The sequence below is a fragment of the Marmota monax genome, unplaced genomic scaffold, assembly GCF_021218885.2.
Source record: "Marmota monax isolate L192 unplaced genomic scaffold, Marmota_monax_Labrador192_F-V1.1 WCK01_AAM20220418_F8-fsc00009, whole genome shotgun sequence".
NCBI lineage: Eukaryota > Metazoa > Chordata > Mammalia > Rodentia > Sciuridae > Marmota > Marmota monax.
Window position 1 is genome coordinate 27,435,507 of NW_026694710.1, and position 24,989 is coordinate 27,460,495.

The 24,989-nt window shown below is 43.6% G+C and overlaps 1 protein-coding gene across 7 annotated transcripts in view; it reads right to left on the reverse strand.

Moving 5' to 3' along the window:
* Window positions 1-24,989, reverse strand: part of Fam193a (family with sequence similarity 193 member A) — a 149,366-nt gene that overhangs the window by 17,986 nt on the left and 106,391 nt on the right. For all 7 annotated transcript variants that reach the window (XR_009224846.1, XR_009224845.1, XM_046423623.2 and 4 more), the window contains 7 exons: window positions 24,282-24,533; window positions 12,407-12,605; window positions 11,170-11,442; window positions 9,183-9,465; window positions 8,305-8,488; window positions 7,120-7,350; window positions 4,418-5,285 (listed from right to left, as the gene is read on the reverse strand). Coding sequence is in view for 5 of the 7 variants with exons in the window: in XM_046423623.2 (XP_046279579.1) it covers window positions 4,418-5,285; window positions 7,120-7,350; window positions 8,305-8,488; window positions 9,183-9,465; window positions 11,170-11,442; window positions 12,407-12,605; window positions 24,282-24,533 (2,290 nt within the window). In the remaining 2 variants the exon portion in view is untranslated. The remainder of the gene's footprint in view (window positions 1-4,417; window positions 5,286-7,119; window positions 7,351-8,304; window positions 8,489-9,182; window positions 9,466-11,169; window positions 11,443-12,406; window positions 12,606-24,281; window positions 24,534-24,989) is intronic.

Here is a 24,989-nt window from a genome sequence, read left to right on the forward strand (position 1 = left end):
CACTACAGGTGAAAGGTAAAAAGTTGCATGGAGATCACAGGATTTCTTTCTTTTATTATGGTGCTGGGTACTGAACCCAAGTGGTGCTTTAACAATCAGACACATCCCTACCCCTTTTTTAAAATCAATCAATCAATTAATAAATACCAGGGATTAAACTCAGGGGCACTTAATCACTGAGCCATATCCCCAGCCCTTTAAAAAAATTATTAATTTTTAATAATAAATATAAATTATTAATTACACAAATGGAGCAGACAAAACTTCCCATTTCTCTGGTTGTACCTGACACGTCCCAGTCCTTTTTTAAAAAATATTTTTTAGTTGTAGATGGACACAATATCTTTTTTAAAAAAATACTTATTTGGGCTGGGGATGTGGCTCAAGCGGTAGCGCGCTCGCCTGGCATGCGTGCGGCCCGGGTTCGATCCTCAGCACCACATACAAATAAAGATGTTGTGTCCGCCGAAAACTGAGAAATAAATATTAAAAATTTAAAAAAAAAAAAACTTATTTATTTATTTTTTTTGTTTTAGTTTGTTTTTATGTGATGCCGAGGATCAGGATCAAACCCAGTGCGCCTCATGCATGCTAAGCAAGCACTCTACCACTGAGCCACCAGCCCAGCCCCATGGACATAATATCTTTATTTATTCATTTATTTTTATGTGATGCTGAGGATTAAACCCAGTGCCTCACATGTGTGAGGCAAGCACTCTACTACTGAGATACAACCCAAGAGCCACCTTTTATATATTTTATTTAGAGAGAGGGTCTTACCGAGTTGCTCATGGCCTCACTAAGTTGTTGAGGCTGGCTTTAAACTTGCAATTCTCCTGCCTCAGCCTCCTGAGCCTCTGGGATTACCGGCATGTGCCACTGCACTTGCCTTTATCTTTTATTTTGAGGGAGGACCTTACTAAGTTGCTGAGGCTGGCCTCAGACTTGCCATCCTGCTATAACCTCTCCAGTTTCAGGGATCATAGGTATACACCACCTTGCCCAGTAGAAATCACAGAATTTCTAAAACTGAAAACTAATGGAAAAATTATAACTATATATACAAAAATCAAAACTACTGGATATATTTGAAGCAACGATTAGAGGAAAATTCCAAAAGCCAATCCACCTTTATCAATAAAAATAGGGGAAATGAAAACTAATTAAATTTCTAAATCAAAAAGTTAGAAATAAGTTTGGGCATGGTGGTGCGAACTGGGAAGCTGAGGGAGGAGGGTTGCAAGTTTTTGGCCAACCTGGGCAAATTAGTGAAATTCTGTGTGAAAATAAAATGGAAAGGGCCAGGATGTGTAGCTTAGTGGTAGAGATACCTTGAATTCAATTAAAAAACAAACAAACAAAATACACCAAGAGAAAGAATAAAGTAAAATGAGAGTTCATGGAGCAAATAGAATAGAGTTAATGAGGTAGAGAAAAAAGGTAAAACTAATTTACAAGAGTATGATAAAAAACAACAACAAATCACTAACTTAGGCCAAACAGGAAGACAGCACAGATAGAGAAAATAAGGAATGATGAGGACAAACAACAATGAGAAGATATTTAAAGTAAGTAATAATTCTAGTTTGTAGACATCTCTGCAAACACATTTAAAAATTAAGGTGAAAAGGAAAACTTACTATGAGAAGGCAGTTCTCCCAAAATTAACTTCAATATATGAAGAAATATGAGAACATTTTCCATGAGGAGAGAAAAAATTACCAAGAAACCACCTCACCAAAAAAATAAGAAAAACAAAACCCACCAGGCCCAAGGACTACAAAGGAGAATTCTATCAAACATCTAGACATTTTCAATATAGCAGGAATTATTCTACAACAAAGTTTACTAATTCTTTTTTTGAAGCAAGTATAATATTGATACCCAAAGTTGATTTAAGCAGTACACACACACCCCAAAAAAATTAGAAAAAAGGAAGTCACTGAGTCCTGTCTCTCACGAATTAAAGTAACAGCAAATAGAACTCCGAAATCAAAGAATAAAATTCGCCACAAGTGAGCTTTATTCCAGGAATCTGAGAGCAATGCAACGTAAGCAGATTTAGTAGAAATACACAGCACATGAATAGGCCTCAGAAGAAAAGTCATGATTATCTTCAGGGACTCTAGAATACCACTGATAAAACTCAACACCCATTCCTCACAAACACATGCAAGCAATGGAGGAGGCATTGGATATTTTCCCAGCATGATAAAATATATAAACCTTAGTCCTAGGGCCAGTAACTTAACATTCATGTGGAAACTCCTACAATCAGGAAAAGTTCAGCTAAACACAAGAAAGCATATAAAGAAAGATTGGAAAAGGAGAAGAAGAGATTTCTTGACCCAGATACACAACACACCTGGAAACCCCCAGAAAGCCAGCAATAATACCCAAATTGTGAAACAGGTGGCTGAAGTAGAGGATGTGGCGTTAACAGAGTCGACAGCTGTCACACATACCATAACCCGCTGGGCAGCACTCTCCAGCAGAGATCTGATTCTAGCCACATTAAAGAAATCAAAAAGAAACAGATTAAATTAATTTTAGTAATTATTTAATAAAATAATTACCAAAATTAATTAAAATTAAAGGAGAGAAGAGCCCACGCAACATTTATAACACACAAAGCCTCTAACACACTCATTCAATGCAATACTGGCACAGAGCTAAACAGGCAGAGAACAGCAAGTGCAGAAACAGAGCCCAGTATACACAGAAACTGCTCGAGTCTCGAGTGCAGTACTAACTTCTCAGTAACTGGTGATGAGACAAGTGGTTCACTAACAATTTGGAAAAAGGTAAAACAGTTCCATCCTCACACCATACACAAGATCTAAATGGGCCTGGGGATGTGGGGAGGAACCACTCAATCACTAGCAGGAAACATGGGCACATTTTTCTTTAACCCTGGATTAGGGTATGACTTTCTACCAGTCATTCAAACTCCAAAGGCAATTAAAGATTAATAATAATGCTGACTATGTAAGAGCGAAAAAGGAAATTTCCATATGGCTGAAAAACATTAAGAAAGTCAGAAGACAACATATGAATTTGGAGAAAACATCTGTAGCATATTCCCTAGTTAAAAGGACAATATCCCTAATACATAAAGAATTCTTAAAAACAGAATAAACAAGGCAAGCACAGTGGTGCACACCTGTAATCCCCGCTATTCTGAAGTCTGAGGCAGGAGGATCCCAAGATCAAGGCCAGCCTGGGCAATTTTGCAAGATCCTGTCTCAATATTTTAAAAAAGAAGTTGGAGATGTAGTTCAGTGCTTGCCTAGCATGACTGAGGTCCTGGATTCAATCCCTAGTGTCACAAGCAAAATGAAACAAAAGCCTGGCCAGGAGTGGTGGCACACTACTGGACCTACAGGAGATGCTGCTCAGAGGACAGCTTTTGCACAGCATGAGCAACACCCAGGATTCCATCACCAGTACCACCAAAAATAAATAAGTAAATAACTCATACTCTGTTGGCCAGATTGTGGCAAATTTACTCAGATGCTGCTGGGTAGGACTGACTGGAGGTTTGGGGTAGAACTTGGAGGTGACTTAGCAAAACTACCTACGCACTTACCTTTTGATCCAGCAGTATCTCTCCCAAGAAATTACTGTGAAGACACACTTCCAAACAACTTGAAAGCAGACACACACAACAGTGTTCACTGTAGCACTGTTTATAATTTCAAAGTACTGGCAGCAACCTTAATTGCTGCACATAGGGCAACAGTTGAATAAAGTGCAGACATTTAAAATATAAATATTATGCAGCTGTAAGAATGAGGAAAATCTCTAGGAACTGATTTGGAATGTTTCTCAGAATACATTAAATTTATAAAAAAGGAGAAAAAGCAAAAGCAGGTGAAGTCTACAGTTTTCACAATGGCAAGAGCAGGCAATTCTGCAAGTTCTTCATGTGTGTTCTAGGGCTGGGCAAATCAGTAGGTGTGCGGTGGACAGTGGGACTTGGGCTCTCACCTCAGAGGGGCTGCTACCAACACAGCAAGGGCAAAGGCAAAAGAGCACCCCTGGACTCCCAGTTCATAGCACAGACCCTAGCTTATTGGTCGCACAGGGGAAACATCAACCTGACTATGGAAAGGTCCCCCATATGCAGATCCAACCACCACACATCAAAAATATTCAGAAAAAATCTGCATACACTTAATAGCTTTTTGATAAGTCTAAAAGTGTTTCAAAATAACAAAAATATGATAGCCATGACTATGGGACCCTCACTGTTGGTGAAAAAGTCACAAAAGGCACATAGTCAAGGACAGGCAAGAGCATCCCACCCACCAGGGTGACTATCACAGAGGCGAGGCCCAGTGCCTGCCTCACGTGACTGTCTCACAAAGAACAGTAACCACCCACAGGCTAGAAACACTCCACGTTTTGTATTTACCAATTGAACTGCTGGCTCGCTCTCCTTTCTTCTTCTTACTTTTCTTGTTCTTGCCCTTTGGCTGGGGAGAATCTGCCAGTATGAGCCGCCCGTTCTGCTGATGTTGGCTGGGAGATGGGGGCTCCTGGAGGGCTGGGCTTGACTTCTCCTCCTTGATGTGGTTTAGCTGCTTTTTGTTATTGTTATTACTATTAACTTTTCTCTCTTCTCTTTTCTGCTCTGAGAGGGAAGTGAGTTCAACCACTTTAGCCTTTGCCTCAGTCTGGGCCCGGGGCTTGGGCTGACCCTCTGTGGCTTTGGGGGGCTCTGTGGGCTTCCTTGCTGGCTCGCTACTGGCCTTACTGGTCTGCTTTAGCTTCTGTTTCCCATTTCCCTCTTTATGGTGATGCATCATGTCCAAGAAAAAAGCTAATGGCTCATGCTGCTTCCCATTGACCTCCCTAGGGAGGAGGAGTTTGGAGTCTGTGGCTTCAACAGGGTCTGCAGCATCCCCATCCGCTCCCAGCCCTGGCCTGGGCTCTGAGTGGTTCACATGTGTTGAAGGGGAGAGAGACGAGGTTTCTGGTTCTTCGGATTGCTCTACTGAGCCATTGTGAATATTTTCAGAGTTAGGGACAGACTCTGTCACTGCCTGGAAGTTTCTAGCAAGCATGTCCAGTTTGGGACAGTCTTTACTTGGCCTCTCCTTCTTCTTCTTCTTTACAGTTCTTAGCTTCTGAAGCTCTTGAAGCCGCTGAAATTCTTCCTTGAAATGATGCTCCTCCTCCTCTTCTTCCTCCTCCTCCTCCTCCCGCCGCCTCTGCTCCTCCTGGTGGTGCAGATGCTCCCGTGCCCTGGCCTCAGCTTCCAGGCGTGCCTTCTCCTCCAGCTATTGATGCAAAAGAAGAGAAACAGGTGGCTTAAGACCATTGTAAGAATCTAAAAACTGATGATAAGTACAGAAAACTGAAGAGTTTAAGAAATGAATCACACAGTGGAACATAAACTTTGGAAGAGGCAATAAGAAGTCAGAAACTTAAAATACCTAATTCCAATCATTTTGCCCTAAAGAATGGTTAGATTTTATGTATCTACCAAGGAATATGCTTACTTTTACAGGAGGAGTATGGGGTTGGGGTGGGCTAACATAAGCTGCTTTATAGCCTCTGGCTGAGTCTGGGAGACTGGCTGCTCCTTGCATGTGCTGCCCGGCCAGAGGGTGGTGAAGCTTGGTACACGGAGGGTCAACAGCAGTGACTGTCTGCCATGCAGACTGGGCTCTCAACAAGCTCCTCTGCCTGTGGGTGCTGATGCTGATCCATTCATCAGCATCAACCGGACAGTGCAAAAAGTGCCAAAAAACTAGAAGCTTTTTCCCACACTGGCAGATAAACCAAAGTACCAATATATTTTTATGAGTGTGAAAGAACAAATGGCTTTCAGAAATATTCAATGTTACATGGCAAATAAGGCATCAGTTTTGCTCTGCAACTGGAGAGGAAATTAACCAATATGAGCATGATGCAGGTCTGGATCCAGGCTGCCTGTGAGGTCCGAGACAGGAGCCTGGGGTGGAGAGAATACCTACAAAGCACTGCGAGGTCTCCAAGGCCACTGACCACTCTGGATAGAGAACCTACCTTGCTGTCCCTGAGTAGGCTCAGCAAATTTAGATCTTCTGAGCCCAGCCCAGCACAGGCCCCCCAAGTCCCTGATTAGCCCTCAAAGTCAGGTGGTCCTCCTTTTCAGGACTGTGTGGCTTATCTGCCTACTGAAAAATCACCTCAGAATCATGCATAATGAGGCTAAAAGCGGCAACACAGCCCAACTTCTGGTCCATGATGCCATTGTTCTCATGTCTTTGACCACCCTGAAGGCAGGAACCTTGCTCTGCTTCCCAAGTTAACTGTCCTACTGCCAGAACCTTCATTCATAGATTCCCCTCTATGCAGCCAACATCTGCCTGCTTGTGTCTGGCTCTTGGAACCAGATGTTGTTCAGGAGTCGAAACAAGGAGGCTTTTTGGAATTGCTCTGATACATGGGCTCCTTAGACCTTCTAAGAGAATTTTTATGTCACAGAAGGGGTTGGTAAATAACAGATTCATTCCCATAGCCTCTGAATGCTCTGTTTGCCTGACAGGCTACATGTCAGTCTATTCACAGCCCTATCACTGGATAAGCAGACATCTGTTTCTTGTGACACCACATGCCCTCTGGTGAGGGTTGCTCTTCTTTCCTCTTTGTCAGCCAGGGCTTTCCACCAACCTGGTCGCCTCACTCTTACCCTCTTTATGTCAAGGCCATGTTGTGGCCCAAATCTGGAATGCACAGTGGGTAGGACCTGTGTCTGGAAGGTAAGAGTCCCCCATCATATCTCAAAGGCACTTCATGCACCTACAGGGGTCTTCTTTATTCTCCACCCCAGAGAGACCCTTCTTGTCTAACTCCTTGGAAAAGAAGATGCCCACAGTGCTGCAGGGTCTGCTGCTATCCCATGGAGGCTAGCACAGGACCCAAAGGCTTATATGAGTTCTACTACAAACCCATGACACAAAAAGGAAGTGGTTTCCGGAAAACACACACAAAGTAAGATTTTAACCATCGCTCAGTCCAGGTCACTGGAGAAAGACAGGGGCTCTCAAGCCAAAGGGCTGGGGCGTCAATAAGCTCCCAGCCTGGCCCTCCTGGGCGCAGCACTCTTGTACCCGGAGACGCACTTGCCTTTCTCTGCTTATGCCTCGCACGCTTGGCTGCCCGAGTACTGCTTACTGGCTTGGTCTCTGAGCTGTTTATAAACTGTAACAAATCCTCTACCCTTCGATGGTCAACAACACTTTCTCGTTCCGAGATCTGATCCATTTTTTTAGGTTGCTCTTCTTTCCTCTTGGTCAGCCGCAAACGAAGCTTTTCCCGCATTTCTGCATAATTTCTACTTGTTGGAGCAGCGGGAGGCTAGGACACATAATGGCACAATCACATTAAGCCACAGTTCCAATTTAACAAATCTCAAAACATCTCCAAAAATAACCTCTTCTTAAAAAAATTACTTAACTAGTGCATGCTCTTGTGAAAAACAAGGAAATAAGATGGCAGAAGAACCAAGTATCACTAACCTAAAAATTATTTTTGGCACCTTCTCCTCAAGTTTTATATGTTTGTGAAAATCTGGTAAAATACACACACAATTTTTTTTAAACCAAAAAGAAACAATTACACATACTGATTAATCTGTTTTTTTATTTAGTACAATGTGTCTACCCTTTCATATCAATAAATCTGTCTGCAGTATCTTTCCATCTGCTTGCAGGTTTCTTTCCCAGGGCTGAAAAAGGAAAAACATTGCTCCCTGGTCCTTCTGCCAAGCCTCTTATTGTTAAAGGTAATTATGCACACATTTTAGGAAATTCAGACAGAACTAAAGCAGAAAACTACTACTACATGCACCTGCATTTCCCACAGCCCATCCTGTAAGAAGCAGGGCTAGTATTTGCTGGTAGGAACAATATTATTGGCCTGAAAAATGTCCAAGCAAGCAGGTGTATCAACACCCTTAGTGTCATTTGTTCCACGAGAGGACTTGACTGTGCACACAGCACAATTCTCCTATGTGCACTTGTAGCTTGGTGAGCAATTCCCCACTGACTGTAGTCAAGGATCTCCCCCTACTTCACTGACTACTTAAAAAAAAAATCACAAATATAAAAATGCAGTGATAAAACCTCGTTTCTTTAAAATTTTACAACATGGCAGTGGAAGTGCTGCTTCAGGCTTGGTTTTAACTGCTATAGTTATAGCTCTGCACACAGCACGACCATGCTCCAGGTTCAACCTAGCGTGGCAGTCCTACAGAAGAGTCTTCAGGCCATGCCATTCTCATGTCAGCACATGCTGACTGTGCACACTCACCCCGCCGTGTCCGAAGAACTCACAGTAGCAGCAGTCACAGTACTTGCCCTCCTTTTGATTGGTTGATGTTGAGGTGCTGGAGCTATGCTCAGAGCAGCTGTCCTCCTCTGCACTCTCGTCCCCATCATCCTGCTGTGGGTCATAGACACCGTTCTCGCAGCGGTGCCCTTCACAGTCAGGGTCACTGCAGAAATGCACACAGCTTATTAGCCAGCAGCTCACCCTGGAGGCACTGACTCAGCACTGCTCCTCAAGACCCCCTGCTGCTCTGCCCATTTCAGACAGAGGCAGTGGACAGCAGTCACTGCCACACACAGTCAGCAAAGACAGTGCGGCCACAGGACCTGGTTGTCCAGGCAGGAGGCACAGCATGCAGCTGTCATTCGTGGTGCTAGTAAGGTGCCCCTGAACAACTCCTTCTACTATCCTGACTGTTGCTGCTACCACTGCTTCCTCACTAGGGGGTGTGGGGGGCTTCAAACAGGCTAATTTGAAGGTAACAGACATGGTCTTTTATTAAAAACAAAAAACAAAACAAAAAAAAACCTCTGTGGAGTATGGTCTCTGCTGCACTATAAATGCTGTACAAGTTCTTCTGATTCTATCCAGGTAACAAATACGCCTTAAAAACAAACGAGTATTACACCCATGATGTTACCAGTAGCCAGAGGTCCACAGCAGCTAGGACCTCTATTCTTCCCTCTGAAAAACTAGAGGCTGAGATGGGAGCCCCCTCTCTGTGGCCTTTACTGGGGAGGTCCCCCTGCACTCCATTTGCATTTTATGGGACTTATCAACAATGAGGCCCCAGGGCACAGCACCCTGTCTCCAAAGTGCCCTCAGTCCTCCCCACTGGGGCCTGGGAATCCGCAGCTCACCTGCAGACACTGGGAGGGGCGCTGATGGAGCCATCTGTGGTGGTGGGCGGGGGTGCCATGGGGGCAGGGCAGAAGGTCTTACGCGTGTCCACAAACCCAGGAGCTGTGGTTGCAGTTTTGGGGAATGATGGGGCTGCAAGATTTGCAAGGTGAGGTGTGGAGGCTGGGGAGAGCGAGGCAGGAGAGAGGGCTGGAAGCGGGGCCAGGCCTGTGGGGCTGTTCCTCGGGGCAGCAGGTGCTGAGTGTCTGTGGTCCTCCTTGTTGAGGCCATGAAAGACATCACCTGCACACAGAGAGGCGAGAGAGGCTGCCGAGGGCTGAGGAAACACAGATTGTTCGTGTTTCCTACAATTACATTTCCTTCATCAATGTTTTATTGTAAAAATGTTCAGACCTAGAGAAAATTTGAAGGAATAGTACAAAGAATACCTGTTCATCCTTTGTCATATTTACTTTATTTCTCCATATACACACCTGTTTTTGGCCTGAACTCTGGAGTACATAGTACCTGGCCTCATGCCTGACTGCAGGCTCCTAGGTCCCCAGTGGGCCTGTTGCCAGCCACAGACATCCAGCACCAGCACAGAGCTGCCACCCAATGTTCACCCAGTCTGTGCTCAGGCTTCCAACACCCCAGGACCTTCAGCCCCAATGCCCCCTTGCCCCCCAGCACCTTATGAACTTCTTTCCTTTTACAACATGGGAATTTTTTTCTTAAGTTGTAGATGGGCACATTTATTTATTTTTATGTGGTGCTGAGGATTGAACCCAGTGCCTCATATGTGCAAGGCAAGCACCCCACCACTGAGCTACAACCCCAGCCCCACAACATAGGCATCTTTGAGAGGCCATGACAATCTGAATCGTCTTGTCTTGTTAGAGTCAAGTGAAATGGTCTGGGCATGAATCTTGCAAAATGAACTGGTTCCTCAATGTTTTCACAGCAACAGGAAGCACCCAAGGTCTACGGCTCTGCACCTGTCAAGCAGGGCTGACAGCTTCCTTCAGAAGGATCCCCTATTCCTGGCTGTAATGGGTCAATCCCTGGGGGTGCTCCTTTTGGAAAGTAGAAATGTTGTATTCCCCGAACTGGCATTCCTCATTTCAATATCCCCTGAACGCTGACTTCAATCAGCTGCTACGCTACTGGCTTCAGAGTGGTGACTTTCTGCTTCTATCCTTCGTACACACTGAATGGTAATGTGCTTCTGTTAAAAAAGCATTTTCCCTCTAAATGACTGGCTCTACCATCCCTATGGAGGCCTTTCTCTGCATGCTAGAATCCAACACACCTTTCCTCTGCCTCCCTTTAAAAAAAAAAAAAAAATTTTTTTTAAAGATGTCGATGGACCTTTATTTTATTCATGTATTTATATGCGGTGCTCAGAATCAAACCCAATGCCTTACACATGCTAAGCAAGCGCTCTACCATTGAGCCAAAACTCCAGCCCCGTGCCTCCCACTTTTAATAAGCTGGTCTATTGTTATTGTTTTAATGATCACACTGTCTCAACTTTCGCTGATGAGGCCCTCTCAAGTCAGCTCCTGTGTCCCTTTGACATTTGCCCAGGGTCTCTGGTAACTTCCTGGCTTTCAGGCCCCTTTTTACTGATGGCAAGTGGATTTATCTGAGTAACAGGAGGCTGGGTGACAGGCAGCCCTGTCAATTTGCACCTGTTCTCTTCTGCTTGGCATTTTCCTAAAGCAGCTTCCAAGGAATCTATCACACACTCAGAAAGCAATGACCTCTTCCCATCATGAACAGTAAGTGTTGAGAAAGGAGGTAAGATACAGTGCAGAGAAGCCCAGGGCATTCAGAGTGACAGCTGAAATTCCAATCAAAACCTGAGGTCAGAGCTTTGTGCACGAACATTTTTGTGTGTTCATTACATCTGTGCCTCTGGCTAAGCCATGTAAAAGACAATGCGCAGATGGAAGAAGCAAATAAGTCAAGTGGCTCTGGGTCCCAAGGGCTATGGGGCCTTACCTATCGATGGGGGTCTCTTGGACGACACCTTGAACTGGCTGTTGCTTGACTGCACCGTGGTGGCTGTGCAGGACACAGAGGATGTGGCGGAGGAGGTGGCCATGACAACTTTGTTTGCTTCCATAAAAGCATCTTGGAAATTGTACAAACATTTCTTTTTTGCAGCACTTTTTTTCTCTTTACTATCCGAAACTGCAGGTGCCTCGTTGCTAGATGGAGGTGGAAGGGTTCCAGGGCTTGCTTCTGAGAGTGCTGGCCCTAATATGTCACTCCCTTCAGAGAAGAATGGGAAAATTAAAGCTTCTAAGAGAAACAGCATCTTAGTGAAACCCTAACGGGCATGCTGAGGACTGAGCACTTGAGACTGGGGCTGCCACTGAAGTCATGACTCCTTTGGGGTGATGCTAGTCAACCAGCCTTTATTCTAGGGAAAAAAATTTTATTGAGCACCTATTATGTGCCAATTCCTGTGCTAGGTGCTTTTCAAAGTTAATGTCTTAAAACTATTTTCTGAGGTTGGTATTGTTATTCTAAAGATGAAGAAACTGAGGCTCATAGAGGCTAAGCAACTTGCCCAAGGTCACACAGCTAGAGATCCTTTCCAAGCACAGATCGGGATGTCAAGTCTAGCTTCTGTTCTGAGTACATGCAGGGCAGGGTGTGGGCTACCAGGAGCTCTAGCCACAGGAAGACAGAGAGGAGGCATAGGTACCAGCCCCTCATTAGGAGCCCCTGACCCTGAAACTGAAACGACAGCCGAGCTCAGTAGCTGAGGCAGCTGGGAGGAAGGAGCTTTGGAGGGGAGAGATCCCATATAGGGTCAATACAGAAACCAGAGAAAAGGAACGCAAGCATTCGAGCAGACCATGGCCCTGTCCTCTTGCCCCTGTGCTCTGGACTGAGGTCTGGCTGTCTCCACTGCTCAAGAACTAAAGGCTAGGTAAAAGCCTTGGAGACCAAACCCTGCAAAGCATGATGCCACACCATCGCAGCCCACTGTGCTGATGACCAGCCACGGAGCCAGAGCCTTGCTCGGTTCAGCCAATGCAACGGCTGACTGGTGGCAAATGTGAAAGAATGGAACGGGATGACAGGCCTCCGGCCTCTGCTGGAGACAGAGGGAGAGGTAGCAGCCACATGGCTATACCTGGGCATCCAGGGAGATTGCAACAAAGATGGTCATCTACTCGGCTTGGGTTATTTTAAAACCTTAAGAAAGTTTTAACAAATTCCTTACCAGAAATTGTATCTGGCAAGAAAGTGCCAGGATTCCAGTTCTTATCATTCATCACTTCTGATCCCCAAAGACTTATAAATTTAGAACTATTCCACTCTGGAGTATTCCCAAAACAGCTCGGATAAATATGGTCTTGAAGAGATGCATTGAATACCTGATGCTTATTTGTGTGATTCTGAACAGGTGCTGGTGGTAAAGCCTACAAAAAAAAATTTTCTAATCACATATCAAAATTAATATTCTGTTTTCCGAAGTAATTAAACTACAAACAGACAAAGTGTGACTGAAGCTTGGCAGGATATGCTCCCTGCAAGTTGGTGCCCATGGGGGGTGCACGTCTCACAAAGCACTTGGTGGCTTATTTATAAGACTGCATGTGTACGTCAAACTGCAACCAGAGGGACAGTTTTAAAAGCAACTGATGCCGTTAGACAACTCAGTAACTTCTAACATTCCTACCTACCCATGACTTACGTGTGATTCATCTGTGTAAGATCTGTTCTAAGGCTTATCCTCATAATGGCATTTTAATAATCATTTCTAACAAGTCAGCTTTGGAGTCACTGATAAGAATGGTAAACCCTCATGCTGCTCTCTTACACCCGGACAAAGCACAGCATACATGGGAAGAGATGGAGGGATCTGTGCTGTGCTCTTGAGGAGCCGACCTGGCAGTGAGCCTCCAGAGCCTGGTGGTGCAGACCTCGTTGAAGGTACCAGGGGAAGGTGGCTAGGGTCTAGCCAGCATCCACATCCTTAACTAAGTGCCAAGTCATCTGGCAGCTCCTGGCACACACCAGGTGTCCTGGGCCCTTCCTATCCCTGGTCCATGCCTAGGCCCCAGGCCCATGTGTCCACCTCTTGGGGTTTTATAGTGGCTGAGCCTCCACTTCTGCACTTGGCCCCCTGCAGTCCTCCTCTCAGCAGCCAGTCATCTTTTTGGAATTCCCTGCTTGGAAAGTTGAGGTAGATTCCTGCTGCTTTTAACACAAAACCCAAAGTCCTTACCTTGGCCCTGTGGGACCCTAGGGAACTTAACCTGCCTCCCTTTGTCCTCCTCACCAATCCCCTTGACGCACAGGCCTTCCCTCCCCTGGTATCTGCTCAGGCCATGTCCATGTTCTGGGATGTCCGCATCTCAGTTCTCACCTCTCTCACTTACGCTCACTTACAGCCTTGGCCCAGACATTAATTTCCCAGAGAAGCTGACACTGCTGTCTCTGCTCTCACTAAGAAGACCCGACACTCAGGAACAGTAGAGTGTCCTGCTACACTCATGGAGAACCATGACCTTCCTTTCTCACCACAGCTGTAACACAGGACTGACTTATAGCTTGCTGAGTTTATGTCTGCCATCCCCCAAGTTATGCATGCTCCATAAGGAACAGGCAATGTTGCACAGTGTTCCCTCAGCAGAACTGAGGAGCTGCTGGAATGAGGTGTCCAGGTGTACACAGACAGCCTCACCCTGGATGAGCTACAGGTGCTAGAAGGACGTCTGGCCACCCCCCCACCCTGCAGGATGCAGAAATGAGACACAGTGAGCCTGTACACTCAGATGGAGAGTTTTAGAGATTCCCAATTGCAAGTGATGATTTGGCAGAATCCTGAGGGCCTGGCTGGGGCAGGTGGTGAAGGGAAAGGGGACAGAGCACAGGGACAGTCCTGTATGTGGATAACAGCGCCACACCCCACAGGCTCCATAATTGTGGGCAACAGCATGGTTAAGAGTAACTGTGTGGCTTCCATTCTGAATAGGCAGGGATGCCACAGAAGGTCTCAGGCAGCAAGGGAGATGATCTGGGCAATTTAACAAGAAGATCACACTGTGGCAATACGGTGGACAAACCAAAGAAGAGATGGCGCTGAGTCAGTGAGTGAGGAGACGGGGGTGATGAAGCAAAGATGTGAAGGCAGGAGGAAAGGAGAATTCCAGAGGTTTCAGACATGAGAGCAACTGAGCGTCTAGTGCAGGGACTACCAGTTCTGATTCCACCATGGGCAGTGTGGTCAGTGACAAGAGCTGGATTTGAACCAAGCCCCGTCTCAGCCTCCCGTTTACTAGCTGTGTGACCTCAGGCAAATCACTCAATCTTTTTGTGCTTTAGTTTTCTCATCTCCAGGGTTTTTAGTTAGAGTTTTGTACATTGCCGGGCCTGCAGTCAGTACGCATTTGGTCATTGTGAAGACGAATTACTATTACTTTCTAAGACTATGTTCCCTAGACACAAACCAATTAACTTTCCAAACCCTCCCAGCTGGGCCTATTCTTCCACACGCTTTGGGGCAGAGAACAAGTGGGCAGTAACTCTATTCAGGCCACCATCATAGCTCAGTGCGTCTACTGACCTCTGGGGGCTCAAGGAGGCAGAGGGAGAACATGACGGAGCAGAAACTTGTGACTTGAAAGCAAGGGCCCAAACTAGCTGTTCTAGCAGGGGAGCCCCAGGGGTCACAGAGCAAGGAGAACAACGAATCCTATTTCAACAGACCCCAGTTTCTACAAAGTAGTGAAAAGCTAAAGCTACTATGCTGATAAAAAACAGTCTTGGGGACCTTCTGCCAAGTGGCAGAAACACCTGCCAGGTACAAACTGGCCTGTTTTTTCTGTCTCACAGCTGGCTTAGAGATGTGTCAGCAGGTGAGCTCAGAGCCACTGCCTTCAGGGTTCTGAGCCATTTAGGTGCTTCCTAAGACTTTCCTCAGACACAGCTGTGTGTGTCTGGTATCACCTCTGGCCAGTCTGGCTGACACCTGACCCGACCCATTCTTGTGTCCATACAATTCTCGCCTTCAAAGCCCTACTGCAGAGTGTCCCCTGCTTTGTGAAACCATCCCAGGTGCTTCAGCTTTCCCTCTCCAGCATTACTTCTCTACTCTGCACTCACAGGATACATGAGGCATGCCAGAACATTTTGATGTTTTATTTTGATGTTTTTATCTTTAGACTGCAAACTCTTTGAAAACTGGGACCAGAATTACTGATTTTGGTTTTCTTAGAATGTAGCACAGGGCCTGGCACATACTAGGTGTTCAATAAATTTTTATTGAGCAGAATGCAGTTCAGAAGATTAAGGAAATGCATATTAAATAGTAATGTTGGAAGCATACAGTGATGATCCTACACATTCTACTTACACTTTTCTTCAGAAGCTCTCCTACTCAAGACGCAGGCCCAGGTATAGAGGGCAAAAGGAAGGGGAATCAGTAACCAAAAAAGTTGTAATCCCCCCCACACCACCACCTCCACCACCACTGTTTTCACACAAGAGAGCTTAAAGGTTTCTTTCAGAAAGAAGTAGTTGTCTGTCGCCAGACTATTCTGGGCAATGCCTCGATAAATATCAACAATCTAACTATAAAGTAGGTCTTTCAAAATGTGGATAATGACTTTACTCTTTTACACGAAATCCACAAAGCTTCAATTAATGGAAGTTTTGAACTGTTCTCCACTTCGACACAAAAGAATTAATTGATAGGAAAAGAAATTTTTACTTTAAGTGAAAGCTCTAACACAAACAGACACCATCACTAAGCGTACTTTGAAGTGTGCCCAGGAGCTGGGCACCCAGCCTGTCCTCTCTGGGTTATGAGTGTGAAAGACAAAGAGCCAAGACAGCAGAAGGAAGACAAGACTGTTCACACCCAAGGGGATGTCAATGACATCTCATTTAACATGAAAGTTAAGATGAGCACTTCTTTGTTTGTGCCTAATGGAGGTCTTTCAACACTCTTTCCAGAGATAAAAAAAGGTGCAAAAGGACCACCTTTACGTTGGCCTTGCTGGTTCTCAGGCTGGTAGAGCTATACTCTTGCCTCTAAAATAAAATACAGATCAAACATGACACAATCCCCAAATTAGTTGTCTACTTATGCCCCTACTTTCAACACAGTCTTTCCACCTCAGCCTGAATGGACACTATACATGGAATTGTTTTGTAAAACAATTACTATATTGAAAAAGGGCCTAGAATGAAGTGGAAAAAGGCCTTGCTGCGTTTTGACAGTATTAAACACTTCTGCAGTGGCTGTGCCTAAGGCTTAAAGCAATCTCAGAGTCATACCCAGCTACCCCACTTGCCAGGCAAGGCACTGAATTCCCTCAGAGGCCAGGACCCCCTTTACTAGTACAGTGATTATTCCACACACACACTCTCCATATTGGATGAAAAGGACATTATTTAGAGTTGGAAGCCTTGGTTCCAGCACAAATTCTGGCCCCACAAAGAGGCGACCTGCCACCTCAGACCATGTGGGCCAGCAGGAGAAAACCTGGTCTGAGAAGGAGCTCAGGCACATGTCACCTGCCCTCCTGCCTTTGCCTCTCTTCTCTCCTCTCCAAGCCGCTGCTCCCCAGGCCTGGGCTTTATCAGGTATCTGTACAATCAGGCCCTGGCAACAAACAACCAACTGCAATTACAAAATTACTAGAAGTGCCAAGAAGGTCCCAGGTGAAGGCAAGGGACGTTGCCTGACCTGACGGGAATGACACAGCCACAGAGACTGACTGATGTGGGGCCTGGAGGAGCTGGCCAGAGGAGGGCCTCAGAGGGTCAGCACTGGGTTGGATCCTGGCATCTGCAGAGGGGAACTCTCTTAAGGAAGGTGTCTTCCAGTTAGGGTCTTGGGCTCTCACAGAGAAAACGGCACAAAACCTGACATCAAGATAAAACTAATGTAAGAAAACAGCATGCTTGAATGATGTCACAGAAACAACAAAATAGATTTAGAGCCTCTGGATTTCATTTGCGCACAGAATAACTTTGTGTAATGCGTACAGAAAGAAAAGAGGAAGCTGGGCACAATGGTGCATGCCTGTAACCCCAGCTATTCAGGAGGCTGAGGCAGGTAAATCACAAGTTCAAGGCTAGCCTTAGGAAGAGGAGCAAGACTATCTCAAAATTTAAAAACAGGTGGGTGGGGCTGGAGATGTAGCTCAGTGGTTGGAGGGGAGGAAGGGAGTAAGACAAAAGAAAGGAAGAAAGAAGAAAAAGAAGAGAGAAGAAAATCAAGAAAGAAAGAAAAAATATAAAAAGTGAGATGTATTTGAAAAAACATAAAGCTCAGAAATAAGAATTACAGCTGAAATTACAACTTACAGACACCATTAGACTATCATTTAATGGGTAGATTGATCAAAAAATCATTCAGAACACAGAACTGAGAGAGGAGATGGGAAACTTAGAGAGCTTTCAAGTATGAAGAGCAGGTGAGATCTCATGTTAACCCTTGGGAGCTCAGAGAAACAGCAGGATTGCAGAGGGAGTGTGGTGGGAACATGAATGAGCACTGTCAGCCAGGGCTCTCATGTGAGGAGGGTGTTATGGGCTGCAAGGGAAAGAGGCCCTTGTGAGCAGGGGGAAGCGGGTGTTGATAATGAAGACCTTATAAGAGGCACTAAGATAAAATAAAGGGGCTCATAGCAGATTGGACACAGCAGGACAAGAAAGAGCAGGGAGCGCATCTCTGTAGTGGACCACTTGCCCACAATGCTTAAGGCACTAGGTTCCACCCTCAACACTGAAAAAACAAAAACAGGAAAACAAGAAAGATCTCAAATTAATAACCTGACTTTAAGAATTTGACAAAGAACAAATTATACCTACAACTAGCAGAAGAAATGGAATAATTAAGATTAGAGCAAGGAGGCTGAGCACAGTAGTGCACACCTGTAATCCCAGCAGCTTGGAAGGCTGAGACAGGAGGATCATGAATTCAAAGCCAGCCTCAGCAATGGCAAGGCACTAACTCAGTGAGACCCTGTCTCTAAATAAAATACAAAATAGGACTGGTGGTGTGGCTCAGTGGTTGAGTGCCCCTGATTTCAATCCCCAGTACTCCCCTCACACCCTGCCAAAATAAATAAATAAATAAATAAATAAGATTAGATAGAGGGCTGGGGTTGTAGCTTAGAAGAAAATAAATCTGTTGGAACATGATACAAAGTGAACACTTAAAAATCAGTTATGTTGGGGCTGGGCTATAGCTCACGGATAGAACATTTGCCTAGCAAATGTGAGGCACTGGGTTTGATCCTCACCACCACATAGAAATAAATACATAAAATAAAGGTATTGTGTCTATTTAGAGCTAAAAAAAAAATCAGTTATGTTTCTATACATCAACAATGAACAATTTGAAAAAGACAGAAATAGCTACATTCACAATGGCATCATAAAGAATAAAATACTTATATAATGAAAACTATAAAATACTGTTGAAAGAAGAGAAAAAGACATGAAAAATGAAAACATATACTTCATTCATGGATTGGAAGTCTAATGTTAAAATGCCCAGGTTACCTGAAGTTTTCTTTATATTCAATGTGATTCCCATTAAAAAAAAAAAAAATCAGTAATTTTTTTTTTTTGCAAAAGTAGGAAAACCATTCTAAAATGCATATATAGCCTCCAAGGACCCAAAAACCCAAAACAACCTTGAATGAAAACAAAACTAGAGGACTTGCACTTGCTGATTACAAAGCATTATAAAGCTCCAACAATCAAAACAGTGTGGTACTGGCAATGAAGACAGACACACAAGTCAATGGAATGAAATAGAGAACCCAGAAATAAACCCTTGCACATATTGGGGGGCGGTGGTGAGGGGGCCGGTATCGGGGATTGAACCACTGAGCCACATGCCCAGCCCATTTTTGTATTTTATTTATAGACAGGGTCTCACAGAGTTGCTAAGGGCCTCCCTAAGTTGTTGAGGCTGGCTTTGAATTTGTGATCCTCCTGCCTCAGCTGCCCTAGCTGCTGGGATTACAGGTGTGCACTACCGTACCTGGCCCACAATCATTCAATGGGAAAAAGGGCAGTCTTTAAAAATTGGGCTGAAAAAAACTGAATATCTACATGCAAAGAAATAAAACTGAACCTTTGTCTAACACCATATATAAGAATTAACTCGATCTGGTTAAAAAATCAGAATGTAAAACCTAAAACAGGGGCTGGGGATGTGGCTCAAGTGGTAGTGCGCTCGCCTGGTATGCGTGGGGCGCTGGGTTCGTTTCTCAGCACCACATAAAAATGAAATAAAGATATTATGTCTAGGGCTGGGGATGTGGCTCAAGTGGTAGCGCGCTCGCCTGGCATGCGTGCGGCCCGGGTTCGATCCTCAGCACCACATACAAAGATGTTGTGTCTGCGGAAAACTAAAAAAAAATAAATATTACAATTCTCTCTCTCTTTCCCTCCCTCTCTCACTCTCTCTTTAAAAAAAACATATTATGTCTACCTAAAACTGAAGGACGAATATTTTTAAAAATAAATAAATAAATAAATAAAACCTAAAACAATAAAATTCTTAGAAGAAAATATAAGGCCAAAGCTTCATGACATTGGATTGGCAATTTCTTGGATGTAACACCACAGGCAAAAGTAATAAAAGAAAAAATACACAAGTTGGACTTCATGAAAATTTTTAAAAATGTCCATCAAAAGACACTATCAACAAAGTAAAAATGTAACCCACAGAATGGAAGAAAACTGTATGTAAGTCATAACCTGATAAAGGGTTATCATCTAGAATATATGGAGAATTTCTAAAATTGATTAAAACTGGACAAAGGAATTGAATAGACAATTGCCAAAGAAGATACAAAAATGTCCAGGGGCTGGGACTGTAGCTCAGTGGTAGAGCATTTGCCTAGCACAAGTGAAGTCCTGGTTCAAACTCCAGCACCCCATGGGGGAGGGGGGAAAGGCCAGTGGGCATATTAAAAGGTGCTCAACATCACTAGCATTAGGGGAACGCAAATCAAAACTACAATGTCACACCACCTCATACCCATTGGATGGCAGCTACCCAAAAAAACAGAAAACAGAACTGGGCACCATGATATACGCCTTAAGTTGTAGTAATCAGGAAGCTGAGGCTGGAAGATCACTTGAACTCAGGAGTTTGAGGCTAGCTTGAACAACAGGAAGACCTATCTCAAAAACAAAATAAAAACAAATGACAAACAAACAAACAAAAACCAGAAAGCAGTAAGCTCTGATGAGGATGTGAAGAATCTGAAATCCTCATGTACTATTGGTAAAAATACAAAATGGTACAGCCAAAGTAGAAAAGAATATGGCAGTTCCTCAAACATTGTAAAAACAGAATTACCGTATTTCTATAAAAATAGAATTACCATATAATCCAGCAATTCCACTTTTAAGCATATACCCAAGAGAACTGAAATCAGTCTCAAAGAAATATCTGTATGCCCATGTTCACAGCAGGATTAGTTATAATAGCTAACATATGGAAACAAGCCCAGTGTTCATTGACGGCAAGTACATTTGGTGTATCCATACAATGGAACATTGTTTAAGAAGTATATTCTACAGCACACTGATCATGGATGAACCTTGAGGACATTATGCTAAGAGAAATAAGCCAATCAGGAAAAAAGGGGACTACTACTGCTGTCTGACTTCACAATGACAGAGACAGAAAGTAGAAACTCACAATCACAGAGACAGAGAAAGTAGAATGGTGGTTATCAGAGGCTGGAGGAAGGAAATTATTGTTAATGGATAAAGCTTCAGTTTTACAAGATATAAAGAGTTACAGATGGATGGTGGTGACAGTGTCACAAAGTTATAAATGTATTTAATACTACTGAAATGAATACTTCAAGATGGTTAAGATGATACATTTTATGTTATGCATATTTTATTACACACACAAAGGTAAAGGGATAGAGAAAGATATACTATGGAAACATTAATCAAAAAAGTTGGAAGAACTACATTAGTCCCAGACAGAGCAGATTTCAGGGCAAGGAAAGTTCAGAGATAAAGAAGGGCATTATTACATAGTGATGTAGGGTTAATTCTCCAAGACACAGTGATCCTAAATGTGAGCCCCTAACTACAAAGCATCAAACTATGTAGGCAAAACTGATAGAACTGCCAGGAGAAACAGATGAATTCCTTGCCACAACTGGAGTTTTCATACCCTTTATCAAAAGGGGACCAATCCAGGAGGCAGAAAAGGACATGGCTGAATTCAATACTACCATAAATCAACTGAATATAATGGGCATCTACAGAGTACTCTATCTAACAGAATACACGTTCTCAACCTCACAGGGAACATTCACCAAGAGATATCACATTTTGGCCCATAAAACACACTCTTGTAAGTTCAAAAGAGTAGAAATTGGGGGTGGGATGTAGCTTAGCAACAGCGAGTGCTTGCTTATCATACAGAGGGCCCTAGGACCAATCTCCAAAACCATAAAAAAAAAAAGAAAAAAGAGGAAAGAAATCATACAATATACGCTCTTAGACCACAACGGAATTAAAGTAAATAATGGAAAGATAAGTGGGAAATCTTCACATATTTAGAAATTAAATTCCCTAGTACATACAGTTTTTTTTTTTCCTCTAGTATTTCTTACTGTATTTTCTTCTGCAACTACCTTGAACATTTCAACATATAAATTAAATATATTAATGGTATGAAGACATTTGAAAATAGAAATAAGTGTTCCAAGTTTTTTTTTTTTATTTTAAGAATATTAATTTTCTGTAGTAGTCGTCATAAACATTTTGGGTACTAAATATTTACCCACAATGGCCAAGTATGAATTAAAAGAATTACAACTCCTGTGCCATCAAGTCTTAAAGGCACTCTCTGTGACTTCACCACAGCAGAACTCACAATCCAAAAATGGATGCAGAAGCAGAGGCAGGCCAGAGCTCCCTCCATATTCGGCACCCACCCACTGCCTCTCAACTGGGTTGGGAACACCACACACACAACAATCCTCCTGATGAAGAGAAGTCTGTGTCCTTCTAACAGCTTGTTCTTTCTCTAGAAGGAGTCTCCAACAATTCCCACGGGCTGTTAACACAATATGTGCAACTTCCAAGTAAGTAACAAACTAGTTCTGTAACACCTGGCAGGAGACAATACAAAAGTTTCTACACCAAGTACAATTGAAGTGTCAAGGGCATCTTATGTCTTCAAATAAAAAGGGTCTCCAACTAATGCATCAGTAACAGCAAAAAAAAAAAAAGTAGTTGGAAAAAAAGTCTTCTACAAATATCTAAGCTCCTATGTGGCCACCACTATATATCACTTGACCCCTCTCTATATATTTAGTTTTTCTTTTTAATATTTTTTATTTGTCCATGGACCTTTATTTTATTTATTCATATGCGGTGCTGAGAACCAAACCCAGTGCCTCACACATGCTAGGCAAGTGCTCTACCACTGAACTACAACTCCAGCCCCTATATTTAGTCTTTCTATGCATGAATTTCTCACATTTATCAATGGCACTAAAGTCTAGCATGCAGCAAAAGAACATCAGATACAGCTGATGGTCCTAAAAATTGTTTTTCTTCTGCTTTTACACTTGTATAGACTACCTATAATTCCCAGAGAAAAGATTAAAGTCAAGGAAAAGAACAGGCTTTTAACTATAGTGTCCCAACAGGCACTGGGAATAATCCATTTCCTTTTTTTTTTTTTTCCTTTTTCTTTCTTCAAATGGTGATTGAGCCCAGGGCTTTGCATATGTTAGGCCACACAGCCTGGGGAATAATCTATTTCATCACATGACTTGAATATTTTTAGAAACTAATTCTTGAATAGCTTCAACCAGGACAAATATAAGGAACATTCTAAAATCTTAGGACTAGGGAAGGCAAGAAGGACTAGATGGATTCCTAACTGTACACACTCATCCAAAGGAAAATGGAGTGCACATGAAAATAGCCTAGCTTTACCATATACCTGAAAAATGCTCTGAAAAGCATGCTGTGAACAAAGACACCATCAAATGGTCAAAATGAAAACATTCAATCTAACAAAACTTAAGCATGAATTTGGGTAGCTGCTGAGGACTTACAGTAGCAGAACACAACAAACCTATTATCCTCTTTTCTAAGCTTGTGGCGTAACTCTCCCACCTGAACTCCTCCTGGCCAACACACACACAAGAAACCTACTGTCATGCTAAACACACCCCACTGTGCAAGTGAACTCCTGGAGGAGAAGCATGCCTGCAGCCTGAGCAGGCCCTTTCATGCCATGTCCTCCTTTTCACTTGTTTACAATCATTGTTTAAAATAATCTATCAGTAGAGTTTTGAGAAGACTATTTTTTAACTGATTAGAGATAACCTTGAACCAGAATAACTGGTATAAATAAAAACAGAAAACAATCAAAATTATGGCGAGAGTCAACAAAGATAAGTTCAAAACAGCTAGAGGCAAAGCTACCTAAGGCATAAAAAATGAAAACAACTGGGTTGCTGCAAAGTCAAGGACACTAAATATACCCACAGGGTACTTTAAGAAGAAACACATCAAGACAATCATTTTCTAGACCTTACTGTGAATAAGCTCCTAGCACACCTCTTTTTTTTGGGTCCCCTGTGCTCTTCAGTTCTCTCTACAACCTTAGGGTGATATGATTTTCTACAACATTGCCCTTGCAGTTCCTCTGTAGGTTGGTGAGTTGTCAGGCTAAGAGGCATACTCACTTAGACCCTGGAGAGCCCACCCAAGGTCAGAGGGACTGTTCAAATGACTTTGCCCATCACAACAAGAAACAGGCTCTGGAGGCCATAAGTAGATAAGCAGACTCATGTGAAGTGCACCAAGTTTAACTGGGTAGCAGCAGCATCTATGTTCTAATTAACTTTGAATGCATAAATCATGACCTTCATGATTGTTTTTAACAATGTGGAGGTTCAAAATTACAACCACTTGAGAGATCATGGTAAAAGCAGGCATTCACAGACCTTCCTATCAAGAGCAGACGCTGTTCTGTACAAGCTGCCAGTTTTATACACTGTTTAAATAAGCAATCCTGCAAGATCTTATAGGTGAGTGAGCTTTCAGGGCCTTCTGGCCCAGCTTACCTTACTGTGTGGGAAAGGGGGTGCTGTATACAAGGTCGGGTGGATGAGAGGGCGAGGCAGGTGTGGAACGGTGTGCAGAGGCACATGTCCATGGATGTGGGGGTACAGATGTAGTGCAGGGGGTGTAGGCTTCTCTGGGCTCAGGAACTGATGGCCAGGAGGAAGGGCTCCGGCAGTCACTGCTGACCCTGTCAGCCCAGAGGCTTCTTGTTTACAAACATGACATTCACAAGTGTTCGGAGCTTGTTCAGCCTAAAAGGAAAGAAACAAAGAACTTGTTTAATGTGAAACAAACAATAATACGAATTAGGGGCTGGGGATGTAGCTCAGTGGTAGAGCGCTTGCCTAGCATGTGTGAGGCACTCGGTTTGATCTTCAGCACCACATAAAAATAAAACAAAGGCATTCTGTCCATCTACAACTACAAAAAAAAAAATTAAAAATTAGTATGAATAAGTTAAGGTCAGTCACATTCTGCCAAGCAGTTATGAAGCAAATAAGAAGGCAAGAATGAGGCGTGTCCTGACACTCTTGAGTTGCCCATGCTCCCCACCCTGCGCTTGAGGGGGAAGAAGGAACCCCAGGGACTGGGACTTCAGAAGCGGCGAAGAGGGGAGAGGTGCTCCTCATTCCCAGGTGGTGGTATGCTGAGGTAGCAGCTACCAATCTATGTCCTGTGCCTGACTGCAGAGATCAAGGACCTGACAA